This window comes from Hyaena hyaena, unplaced genomic scaffold (genome assembly GCF_003009895.1).
Source record: "Hyaena hyaena isolate Hyena2069 unplaced genomic scaffold, ASM300989v1 scaffold_93, whole genome shotgun sequence".
Classification (NCBI taxonomy): Eukaryota; Metazoa; Chordata; class Mammalia; order Carnivora; family Hyaenidae; genus Hyaena; species Hyaena hyaena.
Genome location: NW_024080724.1, coordinates 189,805 through 203,391, shown reverse-complemented (window position 1 = coordinate 203,391; position 13,587 = coordinate 189,805). Strand labels below are relative to the sequence as shown.

Sequence of the window (13,587 nt, the reverse complement as noted above, 5' to 3'; positions counted from 1 at the left end):
TATGGCGGGCCCGTGGGCGGGGCTCCGGGCTGGGTCCCGCTCGGCCGCTAGCAGACAGCCGGGAGGCGGGGCCGGCGGGAGCCCGCCAGCCAATGGACGCGCAGCCCCGGAGCAGTTACAAAGGGCCGGAGCGAGGCCGCCGCGGCGGCGGGAGGTGGGGCGAGGCAGGGCTTGCTCGGGCGAGGCGGCGGCCGGGCCGGACCGGGCCACAGGCGGTGGCGGCGAGACCATGGACGCGGCGGCCGCTGCTCCGCGTCCTCGGCTGCTCCTCCTCGTGCTGGCGACGGCGGCGGCGACGCTGGTCCCGGGGGCGACGGGTGAGCGGCGGCGCGGCGGGGCTGGCGGGAGGCTGCGGGGCGCGCGGGCCGGGCCCGGCCTCTGGCTCGCTCCCTCTCTTTCTCAAACATGGCGCGGGGCCGGGGGCGCAGGTGGCGGCGCCGGGCCGGGGCCGGGCTGGCCTGGCCTGACGGCAGCCACGCGAACCACGGGCGGGGAGCGCGGGCGGGGCGGGGCGGGGGCGTGTGTCCGGGCGCGGGTGGACTTGCCCCGCAGCGGGCGCCCGCCCCTGCACCCAGCTCCCCGGGGGAGGTGGCGTCGGGCCGAGCGGTCCGAGGGCCGGGCTGCCTTGCGGGGAGCCAGGGGGCGCGGGCCGAGGGCCGGAGGTGGTGTGCGGCCGGCCGGGCCTGGAGGAGCCGGGGCACCGTGTGGCGTTGTCTGGGCTCCCCACCCGGAGCGGGAGGGTGCACGCGGTTCTCGGCGCCCGGGGCGGGGTTGGGGTCGCCGGAGGTTTCCCGGGCGGGGTCTGAACTCTGAGCCTGCCGAGCGGTGGGAGGGGGCGACGTGTCGGGGAGACCCCCCGGGTCACGAGGGCGCCCTGGATTTGGGCCCCGGCCCACCCAACCGAGAGGGGCTGTTTCTCCAGCCAGGGGTGGCTTTGGAACGGGGAGCCGCGAAGCTTTGTGTGAGAAGAAGGAGGCACGAAGATGTGCGGAATGTTTCTTCTTTCGTGCGTCTGTGAAGTGTTGAAGTGAATCCAGGAACCAGAAGGCTACAGATTGTTGTCGTAGTAGAAACTTGAACGTTTGCTCACTCTGCGGGGTTTGGAATGTTTGAATGGGAATGACTGAATTGATCAAACGCTTTTATTTCCTCGAAGGGAACATCTCTAGTGATGTTCCTTTTCTTGAGTGACAGTACTTTGAATCAGTAGTCTCTGTGTAGTTTGGTTTTCAAGAGAGAATATTTGCTCCATTTTCCAAAATACGAAGTCAGGATGGGATACGTGGTAATAACCTACTTCCGTGGAAGAAACCGTGAAAAACTTTGTTAACATCCAGACTAAAATACTGGAAACTGAAATATAGATCCTTAGTGTTAGAAACTAAATTACATTGGAAGTACATTTCTGTTTCTAAAATTGAATACCAAATGTTTTAAAAAAACAACTCAGGAAGGAGAGTGTCAATTATTACTAATAGCTACTGTCTGTTAAAAGCTTACTATGAGATAGATGCATAAAGTTCACCAAAGTACATTATCTAATTCTCACAATGAAATCCTCAGGCCTGGTGGCATTTGCCGCATTTTATAGATGAGAACACTGAGTTTCAAACAGGTTAGGTTAAGTCCTTAGTTACTAAGAGTCTGCGTTAGGATTTCCACGCAGAGTTCAGTCTTTCTGCAACCTATATGCCTTAATGCTTACTTACGCCTGTCTGGCATTGCCCATATTTCTTTTCAGTCCTCTAATGAGCACTTGGTCTTTATGATTACCTTTTTGATTGTACCCTCACAACATGAAAACCAGGTTGGCCTCTTTCTGATGCCTAGTCCATTCCTGGAATCCCTTCATCCTGGGCCTACATTAGAGGAAATACTGGTTTTTTGACAATGGCCTAAGGAGTGAGGGCAAGGTAAATATGTGGACAGGTAGGAGAATGCATAGTTAGGTACCCAGCAAAAGTAACATTTCTACAGCACCAATACCTCGAGTAGCATACTTCCCTCTTGCCACCTAGCCTACCCAGCACACTAAGTTTCAGGCATTCACTTAACAGTATTGGACTTAACTGGTGTCCAGAACAATGCTCAGTCGGTGCTGGGGAGAAGCTTACAGACTGCACTGGCATGAGCACAACACAAAGTCGATCCTGGTGCTGCTGCTCTGAAGTCTAGACTGCCTCAACTGGTCTGCCCACGCTTGTTGTTTATGTTGATGATCATGTTTCGTCGATTCTGAAGAAGCTCAGATGGCGCTTTTAAATTTATCATTTAGCTTCCTTTTTGAGACCTTGCAGTTGTTCCTTATTATCTGGGTATCAGTTTTGTATTTCTTTGCCCAGCTTCTCCTCTCTTTAACATAGCTTTCTCTAGGGAAATTGGTTCCCTGTCCGTAGTAAACAGATCAGTACCATACCTGTGTGTCCACATATAGATCCCATGTGAGCGTCTGATTTCCTTTCTGCCATTGTGTAAGGTTTTTCTTTGAAAACATGCCTAAAACCCAACTTGTTGTTAAGTTTATTTATTTATTTTGAGAGAGAGAGTACATGAGCGAGCAGGGGAGAGGCAGAGAGTCGGGGAGGAAGAGAATCCCCAGCTGACAGCACAGAGCATGATGAGGGGCTTGATCCCACGAACTGTGAGATCTGTGAGATCATGCTCTGAACCTAAATCAAGGGTCAGATGCTCTTAACCAGCTGAGCCACCCAAGCACCCCTCTATAAATGCTTCTCCAGTGTCTCTTCCTTTCTTTGTATGCAGCCATCTATTTATCCCTTGACTCTAGTTGCTTTCTAGTTTCTCTCATCTAGGCTTTTCTATAGTATATCGCCACGCTAATCTTCCGCAGCCATCCTCACAAAGGGTTTATAAGATTTCCCATTTGTATTCAGCAGGAGTAGTACTTGAGGCTTATGATTGAAGTCATATCTGAATATTCAACCGAAGATCTCAACTTCTTACTACTGTAAACCCTCACTTCCAGTGATTTCTGTTTTCCCACTGACTCTTGACTTTTTAGCCTTTTAAATACATACTTAACTTTGCCCCTTTTGGGAATGTGAGGAGAGAAGTTCTCAGTCCTGTCTTTGTGTACTGGTTTAGTTCCTGAACACTTTGTTTCTTTGAACTGTATAGTACGTACAGTTTGTGTTGTTTATTTCTACCATTCTTGCGCTGTTATTATACTTTTGAATGTGGCATAGGTACCCAGAGGGCAAGGGTGATACCTTTTCCTTTATGCTCTTGGAACCTAGCACTGTGTTCTGTATTCTGTTCCACTTAAATACTTGTTAATTAAATGAATTACATTGCACTGAGCCTTCCTTTAGTATTTATACTGTTTTATGTAAGTACAGTTTATGCAGTATTAATTGGCATCTCTGTATATATAATATGGAAAAATCATATAATGTAATGAAAGAAGCAGTTGGTTATTAGATTTGTTTATTAGTCTCAACCTCACCTCTAGTTATGCAGAAACTCTGGATCATACCTGTTTTTCCTAATTTATGAGATCTTGAACACCAAATGAGACAGACCATTGTATTGGAGTTTGAGGTTGCTATTCTGTATTGAGATTACTGGTAGGATTGATGTTCAGCCACCAATTTCCACTGAGCCATGTGTGTTTTGATTGATCAGACATCTTTTCTGATTGGTTGGTACCATATGGAACCAGTTGTTAAATATTTTTAATATCGCCCCTGCAGAGAGGCATCAGTAGTCAAAGAGGGAAATGATTAATGTAAGCAGAAGTAATAAAGGGAGGCTTTCTGGACACTTTAGGACTTGAACTGACTTTGAAGCTTGAATTCAGATGAGCAGAGAAGGGGATTTGATGAGTAGTAAGGTGTGTCCCCCACTGTCCTGGGGCCTACTCCAGGGCAGGAAGCGAAGCTTTTATTGAGTGACTGGTAAGTTCCTTTTTAGAGTTCAGTTCTTCTGTACTGCATGGCTTGGATGTATTAACCACTATTTCTTTCCCCCAATTCTGAAAACTCTGTAATATGTGACTGGAAACAAAATTGAAAGGTAATCTAAGTGGGATAAATAAGAGAAAATAATATTATGGGCTGCCCACCGGGGATAAGCATTTTAATGCTGAAAGTTGTAAGTCCCTTCTGTTTACAAGGGGGAAAAATGACATCAGAGGTTAGGTAAATTTCTTAGGGTCAGGCAGAACTAAGGCAGGAATTTAGATTATCTCATTCCAAATCTTGTGCTCTTTAAAATATGAAGGGCTTTGAGGTGGGGAGGGCAGGCTTAATGGAGTGCCTTGCCTAAGTGAAGTTATCTTGAATTTTACAGAACTTATGAAAAGTGACTTCTGATGGACTGGGGGGAGGGGCTAAAAAGTCCTCAAGAGAAGGTCAATATCTTTTTTATATTGCTGATAAAAAGAGCTGGTGTAGCGCTTATTGATTGAGAAGAGTAGGTTTTAGTAGTTTTAAAGGTGGTAGAACCGTTTGGGGTTTAATTGAAGTGGATGTAATTGAAAGTCCTTGCAGTACATGGTCTAGGTTTAGAATTTTAGATGATCTACTTTGTTGAAATCAAATAGGGAACTGACACTTTCAGAGTCATTGAGAGGGAGGTAAATCTTCCTCTGAGGAGGGCTGCGTATGTGGAGAAGATACATTTCATGGATGGCCCTTTTGATGTGAGAACATGTCTCTTCAAACCACAGAGCCCCCTGCACATGTGGACAACCCGCCTGCCTTTTGCTGTTCTTGGTCATGGCTTATATAATGCAAGTTCTCTGAACAGATGGACTGTGGTTTATCATCATGTGATTAGGTCACATCTTTGCTTCCTGCTTCTGGAATTGAGGGCAGATGCTGACCTGTATCTCAGGGGTTTTCATGCATTGTCCTAAAGAACTGGCTTGAGAAAACTTTTGGAATCTTAAAAATTATGGTCTGTCTTGACCTGGCCTACCTCTATTACTTGGGGTAATTAATGACTTTCTTAACGGAATTTCCTCATTATCAAACCCACGTGTTATCCATAAACAGTAAGATTTGTTGCTACTTTGAATGAGATCCAGTTTTAGCACAACAGTTTTGCCCAGGTGATGCAGGTAGGTTTCCTGTGGTTACTCTCTTTTGATATGAACTTAACAATTGGTTGACTTGTAGGATTTTTGCTTTAGATACTTTTACAAACACTAGTAAGAGAGAGGAGTAAGCCTGGGTCCAATTTCATAGATCATATCTGGCGTTTTGTAAAGCTACTCCCTATTTGACAATCTGAATACACATTATAAAGAATGATTTTTTAAAAAATTTTTCTTAATGTTTTATTTATTTCTAGGAGAGAGAGAGAGACAGCGTGAGCAGGGGAGGGTAAGAGAGAGAGGGAGTGACAGACTCTGAAACAGGCTCCAGGCTCTGAGCTGGCAGTCAGCACAGAGCCCGACACGGGGCTCGAACCCACGAACCGCGAGATCATGACCTAAGTGAAAGTCGGACGCTTAACCGACTAAGCCACCCAGGCGCCCTATAAAGAATGATTTCTAACTTAAAAAAAATTATGACTTGTAGGGGATGGATACACACAGGTTACTTTGACATTTCTTGAAGATTCAGTGGTCCATGTACCATTTTATCAATCTGAAGAGAATATATGGTAAGAACGTGCCAGGCACTCTGCTTTGTCTCATTTAATTCTCATAACCAACTCTGGATGGTAGTTGTATAATAGTACAGAATTTCTTACTTATGTACCACTTAATTTCCAGAAGAGTTTTTTTTAAAGTCCATTTGTTACTAGGTCCAAGTGACCAGTGCTGAAGAGATAACTGTGGATTTTGATGAGATTGGTTCTTTTTTTTTTTTTTTTATGTTTATTTTGAGAGAGGGAACATGTGCACAAGCAGGGTAGAGAGAGAGGGAGAGAGAATCCCAACCAGGCTCTGTGCTGTCAGCAGAGAACCCAACATAGGGAATCTCACAACCTGTGAGATCGTGACCTGAGCCGAAATCAAAAGTCAGACACTTAACCGACTGGGCCATCCAAGTGCCCTGATGACATTGGTTCAAACCCAGAATTCTTTTCAGCTATCTTACATGTTATCCAAAGATGTTAAATATTCTGTCATCTTTTAGTCATAGATATATTTATAAAAAAAGATACTGCTTCAGATAGAATAGAGGTCTGTAGACTAATAATACTCCAACCACCGATAATTGTTTCCACCAACCAGGAGTGGAAGTTTATGATGCAGAGGGTGGGTTCAAGGAATTATGGGCCTTGAAAATCAGGTGAGTGGTTTTAATGCGCAAAGTGAAGATGTAAGTGCAGCACACAGGAAGTGCATCAGGGTGGTTACCTGCTGTTCCAGATCTCTATTCCAGTGGAGTGGAAGGCTGGTTTCGTGACACTTGAGAGAACTCGGAGGAGCTGGTAGTAGGGCCTTTGTGGGGCTGTCCCTTTGCCTCTCTGTGCTCTTCCCCACATATCTGCACAGCCTCTTCCCTCATCTTTGCTCCAGTGTCACCTTTTTCTCAATGAGGCTTACCCTGACCACCGTTTCTAAAATTGCCATTATCTTACTCTGCTTTTTCTTTTTTTGTAACATTTACTACCATCTGAGATCCTGTACTTACTTAACTGTATTGACTTACTTACTATGCCTGTTGTCTCCCTCTTCCTACTAGAATAGAAGCTTTATGAAAATGGTATTTTTGTTTTGTTCCGAGTGTATCTCAAGGGCATAGAAAGTGCGTGGTGCATCATAGGCACTCAGTAAACATTTGTTGAATGGCAGTAGATCTTGGTTGTAGGAAGTTGGAGTACAGAAATTAAGGATTCCATGAAATTTAAAAAAAATGACTCTAGGATTTTTACACCTGGATAATGCTTTTAACTAGTAAGGAATTAGGTGAGAGAAAGATTGAGGGGGAAATGAAACCTGGCTTGAACATGTTGAGTTTGAAGTGAGGGTGGCATAGCCAAGAGTTGTTTAGTAGGTAGCAAAGATGTAAGATTGGAATATGATTGGAAATGGGAGAGACTCTTAGGCAAAGAATCAATTATCAGCATTTGCCTTCCACCTCATTCTCTGTCCCTCCTTTTTTTTAAATTCTGGTGCCCTAATTAGCCACCTTAAGTGGAGTATTTATTTTGACCCTGAACTAGCTTAGATGTGGAGCCTTCCTCAATTCACGGAGATATTCTTCCCTCCTGGATTGCAGGTCCATGCTTTGTTCTCTCCACCCCCTCTAATACCAGAGAAATATGTATTCAGAATTATTTGTGATCCTCTGACTGTACTGATATTAGCCTTCAGGCTCTCTTTCACCTCTTGAGAATCTGTTCTGGCTCCTGCAAGAGGTAGAAGAGAGGCCAACACGTAGGCTCTCAAACTCTCTAGCATTCATAGCTTTGAGAGGAGCATGATTTTGTAACTTTCTTATTGTATGGGAAAAATCTGTTGAGTGATTGGCTTGTGTACTCTGGCTGTTTTCCAAAGAAGGATTTAGGAAACTTGAAATAAAAGCATATGCAGTAAGATCAGAACTAATGATCAGAAAGATAAGAACCAGTAAATAAAAGGGGAAAAGAAAGAACAATTATCCATAACTTTTAGCTGAGGAAAGCTTTTGTAGTTGAACACAATATGTAGCTCTGAGTTTTCTAGCAATAAGAGCAAACAGGGAACCTGATAGTTTGCGTCTCATTGCCTGTTATTGAGCATTTATGGGAAGCTGCCACTTTCGTTAATAATAAGGAGCCTCAGACACAAAGATGCAGTGCAGGGAGAATCTCTAAGTAGTAAAGGCTTCCTGGACCTCCGCCCTGAGTCTCATTCTCAGGCTTCTTCTTCAACAGGTATTGAAGGTTGTTCTACCATTTTTCTTCTCCACGCAAAGGCTGTGATCCAAGTATGGACACACTAGTGTTAACGCTAATGCCAGTGGAACAGCTGATGTAACGCTGCAGCATTTAAATCAAGCTTAGCTAAGAGCTAGAGGATAATGAATAGAGAAAGCAACATGAAACTGTTCGAGCTGGCTTACAAAGACATTTCCCTCATGTCCTTATCTTTTGGCCTGTCTCCATTTGGCAGACATCATCTGAGCACTGCCACCAGAAGTGAATAGAGCCAGGCATTTATCTTTCTTCAAACAGGACCAAAACAGCAGGGTCCAGAGAGTGTCTTTGCTTGGGTTCCCCATTTGAAGAGCTGCCTCTCTTCTGGGCAGTGGATGTTGGGAATGATGACTTCCTTTAGGAGAGACCACACTTCCTCAGAGAGTGTGTCCCTACACGTGTCGGATGCATAGTGACCCCAATATTCATATACAGGATACTCACATATGTTACCATGAAGGATATTCTTTGGTTAGAAACATGCCAGTTTCATGGGGAAACACAAGTTTCTCCCTGCTCTCGAGCAGAATCTATTATAGAAGTCTTTGTGTAAGGGGCATGGGAAATCAAGTGAGTAGTTTGGGTTTATCACTGTCCATGACTTGAGTAGATCCACTTTCCTTTCTTACTTTGCTGTCCTAGTGTTTCCTTGTTCTAATCAACAGGGCTGAACCTCCTTATTTTTGTTTATTTGCTTCAGGATAACCATTCCATCTAGATTTCCTAGGTGTGAACCTCACGGGTTACATAATAGTGTGTATTTATAGTTCTAGGACACCTTGTGCGGGCATCCTGTTACATTTCTACAATATAAGATCTTTAAATATGCATTGAAATACAAATAGCTCCCATGGAAAAAAGCAAAAACAAATGGCTTTTTCTACTAGAAGTGAGGGCTAATAAATATATATATATATTTGGGAGTAAAGAACATGGAGGAGATAGTTAATCCTGAAGAGGCATGTAGAGACAGGAAATCAGTAACTGACTTTTAATTCATACAAACACACACAATATATGTATGGTCTTTGTTGTTTTCTGTTTCTGCATGTATTCATTCCCAAATGGAACCATAATGTGCTCTAATTGAGTCTCTTTGTTTAGCACATGGCTGTTGATTTGAGTACTTTCTCCAATTGAAAAACTGACATTTTAATTTTGTTATTCATTGTGCAACAGATTTAAATAAAAACACCAAGATTGTGTATTGTAGATTTCCTTCAACAATAATTATATGTAATTATTTTACCAAAATAAACAAATTAAAGTAGTTTTAGCTGTTTTATCTCATTTTACATTTGGAAAAAAATTACAAACCAGAGGCCAGAGTTTGCTCATGTTTCTCGGTGAGGAATGAGAATTTGTTTGCTAGTTGTAGCTGGTTCCACCAAAGCAGTACAAAACTGGTGTCAGTAAAAAGTGCTGAAAATGTGAAGGGGAAGTGCAGCTGGAAATAGGTCAGAGTGGCTGCAGGCTACTAAAGCAGTAGGTAGTTTTCGTGAATGTGTATCTCAACATTTTAAGGAAACTGTGAAGATTAACTGAGATTATAGCATACTTCCTGCCACATAGAAAACACAAGGTAAATGGCAGTTATTATTAAGAAAATTCTTTTTCATAGACATCAAGGATTTTTTAGCCTAGAAAAAACCATAAGTATGGGGGTCATGATTCCATTTTGTCTCACTTTATTTTACAGGTGAGGAAACGGGCTCAGAAGGTGTGTGGCATTTTAGGATAATTTTAGGAAAATCATTCAGCTAATGACTAAACAGGAATCCAGCTTCCTCTTCACTTAGAACTTCACTTAGTATCCCTTCTCTTTCTTTCTTTTTTTAAAAATGTTTGTTTTTGGGAGAGAGAGAAAAGAGCACATGGGTGCAAGTAGGGCAGGGGCAGAGTGAGAGAGAGAGAGAGAGAGAGTCAGAACTTCTGCACTGTCAGCACAGAACCTGGTGTAGGGCTTGATCTCACGAACTTTGGGATTGTGACCTGAGGCAAAATCAAGAGTTGGACACTTAACCGACTGAGCCACCCAGGCGTCCTAACACCCCTTTTCTGACCCAAGTCTCCATTAGGGAGAATGATTTTTTTTTTAATTGCCTAAATTTATGGAAGATCTGCTTAAATGTTCTCAAATCAGACCTTCAACAGATGGATACAGAGATGGATAAATAATGATAAAATCAATATAGCAAAATAGTAACCATTACAGAATTTAGGTGTTCACAGTTGTTAGTTTTTCTCAGTGTTTGAAGATCTTCATAATAAAAAGTTGGTGGGGGATAATTGAAAAAAATCTGTAGTATCTCCTCTTCCCAGATGATGTTTCTACTACTGATCTCTAAACATAGACAAACCAGCAGCCCTTACTATAGCCAAATGAAATAAAACAGCCAGGGTCCAGTGTCCTCTGGGATACACACTGTTGGCCCTTTTCTTGACATTCTTCAAGGATTGAAAACCACAGATCTGTCTTTTGTCCTTTTCTTTTCTCTCTCTCTCCCCCTTTTTTTTTTTTTTAAATTACAACGGACAGTTGTGCATTGCAAATTTGAAATTCCCTAATCACCAACAATCAAGCCAATTAACACAATTATCACTGTAGATCATTTTCTTGTGAGCATATACTCTATTTTTTCGTTCCATTGTTTTGATTTCACCTTTCCCATGGTAAATTTTAACTTCTGTTCTCCTCCTTATTTATATGCATTTTAAAAAAATGTTTATCTTTGAGAAAGAGAGTGGGAGAGAGAGAATAAGTGGGGGAGGGGCAGAGAGTGAGGGAGACATAAAATCCAAAGCAGGCCCCAGGTTCTGAGCTGCCAGCAGAGAGCCTGACATGGGGCTCGGACCCACAATCTGTGAGATCATGACCTGAGCCAAAGTCAGATGCTTAACTGACTAAGCCACTCGGGCGCCCCTGTTTATAATGCATTTATGAGCTTGAGTCTGCTCTCATGCAGTCTTTTTCCAAGATCACAATTGTTTCTTCCACTTTATTCTTTTAAAAAAAAAAAAAAAGCAAGACCACATAAATATTCTTTTAGCTAGAGACTTTGCACCATTTCTCATTGATCATATAGTTTTGTCAGATCGCGTTCCCTTGCCTTATGATGGGAGAAGGGAAAGGAGGGAGGAGTTTCAGTAAATTTGGATTTAGGAGTCAGGCAGAAACCTTAGGGGATACTTTTCAAGGAGCAACAGACTCAGAATTAGCTGTGCATTGCAAACAGATGGTATGCCCTAAGGACAGCTTTTCTAAGCAATTGGGTGCTTGCATCTAATTTAGCTTAGAGATCCTGGAACTGGGGAAAAGTCTCACGGAGCAAATGAGTGTAATCACCTATGAACCATTCTAAACCATTAGCTAGGGCATAGTAATTGTTGACTTCTATATAGGTGTCATAAATGCTGTACATGTGATGCATAATTCTGTACATCAAGACCTGATAGACCCTTACCTTTTAATAACCAGCCCCCTACTGGAGGCCTTCTTTAGTAACCAAAATGCTAGCATTAATGCTAACAGCAATTTGAAACCCATATTCTAGTGCTCAGCTTTGAAGGATATTTATATCATGATGTCTAAAAACTTTGGTTGGTTGGTTCTTCTGAAAGGAGCTCTGGCAACATTAGATGCTCACATCCTCATGCCCCAAGAAAGGCCACGGATTTAGTGGTTAGAAATGTTATAAAATATTGTAAAAATATAAATATTATAAAATATTATTCAAGTCACTCCATTGTGGCTAGTCTTTTCTGTCCTTGTTTGGTTTAATTTAGCTGTATCCCTCTATGAGACTGCAACGAGAATTGAACTGCTTGCTTTGATATTTTGTTTGACAAGGAAGATGAACATTTCAGACTAGGGAAGTCAAGAAATTAAAACTTGTATATCTATATCTATGGTTCACCAAGCCTTTGAGATTTCCATCAGTGTTTTTCTCTGCCATCCCTCTTTTAGCTAAATTCAGTAAGTTTTTCTTTGTTCTGAAAAGGGATGGGAATGACATAAAGCTAAATACCAAGAGACTCAATTAAGTGTGGAAAGTGTGATTGCTTCTGTGAAGCAGGAAACAGGAAGGGCTGGATGTTGGAGAGCTGCAATCTTTTTTTGGGGGGGAGGGGTAACAGTTTTGTAGAATTATTTGACACTTTATACATACATAACTTTGATAAAAATAAAATCTAATTTCGGGGCGCCTGAATCTGACTTCAGCCAGGTCATGATCTCATGGTTCATGAGTCCGAGCCCAGCGTTGGGCTCTGCTGACAGCTCAGAACCTGGTGCCTGCTTCAGATTATGTGTCTCCCTCTCTCTGCCCCTCCTCTGCTTGCACTCTGTCTCCCTTTCAAAAATAAATACTAAAAAAAAAATTTTTTTTTCAAATAGTTTATTGTCAAATTGGTTTCCATAGAACACCCAGTGCTCATCCCCACAAGTGCCCTCCTCCATGCCCATTCCCCATCCCCTCCCCACATCCATCAGTCCTCAGTTTTTGTCAGCATTCAAGAGTGTCTCATGGTTTGCCTCTCTCCCTTTCCCCCACCATTTCCCTTCTTCTTCCCCTTGTTCCTCAGTTAAGTTCCTCCTAATCCTCCTATACGTGCAAACATACGATATTTGTCCTTCTATGCCTGACTTATTTCGCTCAGCATAACACCCTCAAGGTCCATCCATGTGGCTACACATGGCCAGATTTCATTCTTTCTCGTTGCCATGTAGTATTCCATGGTATAGATAAACCACATCTTCTTGATCCATTCATCTGTTGATGGACACTTAGGCTCTTTCCATGTTTTAGCTATTGTGGAGAGTGCTGCTATGAACATTGGGGTACATGTGCTCCTATGCCTCAGCATTTCTGTATCCCTTGGGTAAATTCCTAGCAGTGCTATTGCTGGGTCATAGGGGAGTTCTAGTGTTAGTCTCCTGAGAAACCTCCACGCTGTTTTCCAGAGGGGCTGTACCAGTTTACATTCCCACCAACAGTGTAGGAGGGTGCCTGTTTCTCCACATCCTCGCCAGCATCTAGAGTTCTCTGATTTGCTCATTTTAGCCACTCTGACTGGCGTGAGGTGGTATCTCAGTGTGGTTTTGATTTGTATTTCCCTGATGAGGGATGCTGAGCATCATTTCATGTGTCTGTTGGCCATCTGGATGTCCTCTTTGGGGAAGTGTCTGTTCATATCTTCTGCCCATTTCTTCCCTGGGTTGTTTGTTTTTTCGGGTGTGGAGTTTGGTGAGTTCCTTATAGATTTTGGATATTAACCCTTTATCTGATATGTCATTTGCAACTATCTTTTCCCATTCCGTTGGTTGTCTTTTAGTTTTGTGGGTTGTTTCCTTGGCTGTGCAGAAGCTTTTAATCTTGATGAGGTCCCAATCGTTTATTTTTGCTCTTGATTCCCTTGCTTTTGGGGATGTAAACACTAAAAAAATTTAAAGAAAAGAATATTTGAATAACACAATAATAAAGATTTAATGTATTCCAATTTTATAATCATGAACAGTTTTCTTTTAAAATACTTCTTCAGTTTTCCAGAAAATTGATGATATGAAGGTCTACAAAGAATACCCAAATTAGAGAATCACAACAACTAAAAGAAATAGTCAAAATAAATATATCCGCTTGGAAATATGAGATTATTTTTCTAAATAATCCCTGGAGTAGAGCAGAAGTTACAGTTGTGATTACACACCAT

General features: G+C 42.6%; 1 protein-coding gene across 2 annotated transcripts in view; it reads left to right on the top strand.

Annotated features, from left to right (window-relative positions):
* Positions 1–163: 163 nt before the first annotated feature.
* TGFBR1 (transforming growth factor beta receptor 1) overlaps positions 164–13,587 on the top strand; it is a 57,182-nt gene continuing 43,758 nt past the window's right edge. For both annotated transcript variants that reach the window (XM_039234815.1, XM_039234814.1), the window contains exon 1: positions 164–317. In XM_039234815.1, coding sequence (XP_039090746.1) covers positions 230–317 — 88 coding nt within the window. In that variant the 5' untranslated portion in view covers positions 164–229. The remainder of the gene's footprint in view (positions 318–13,587) is intronic.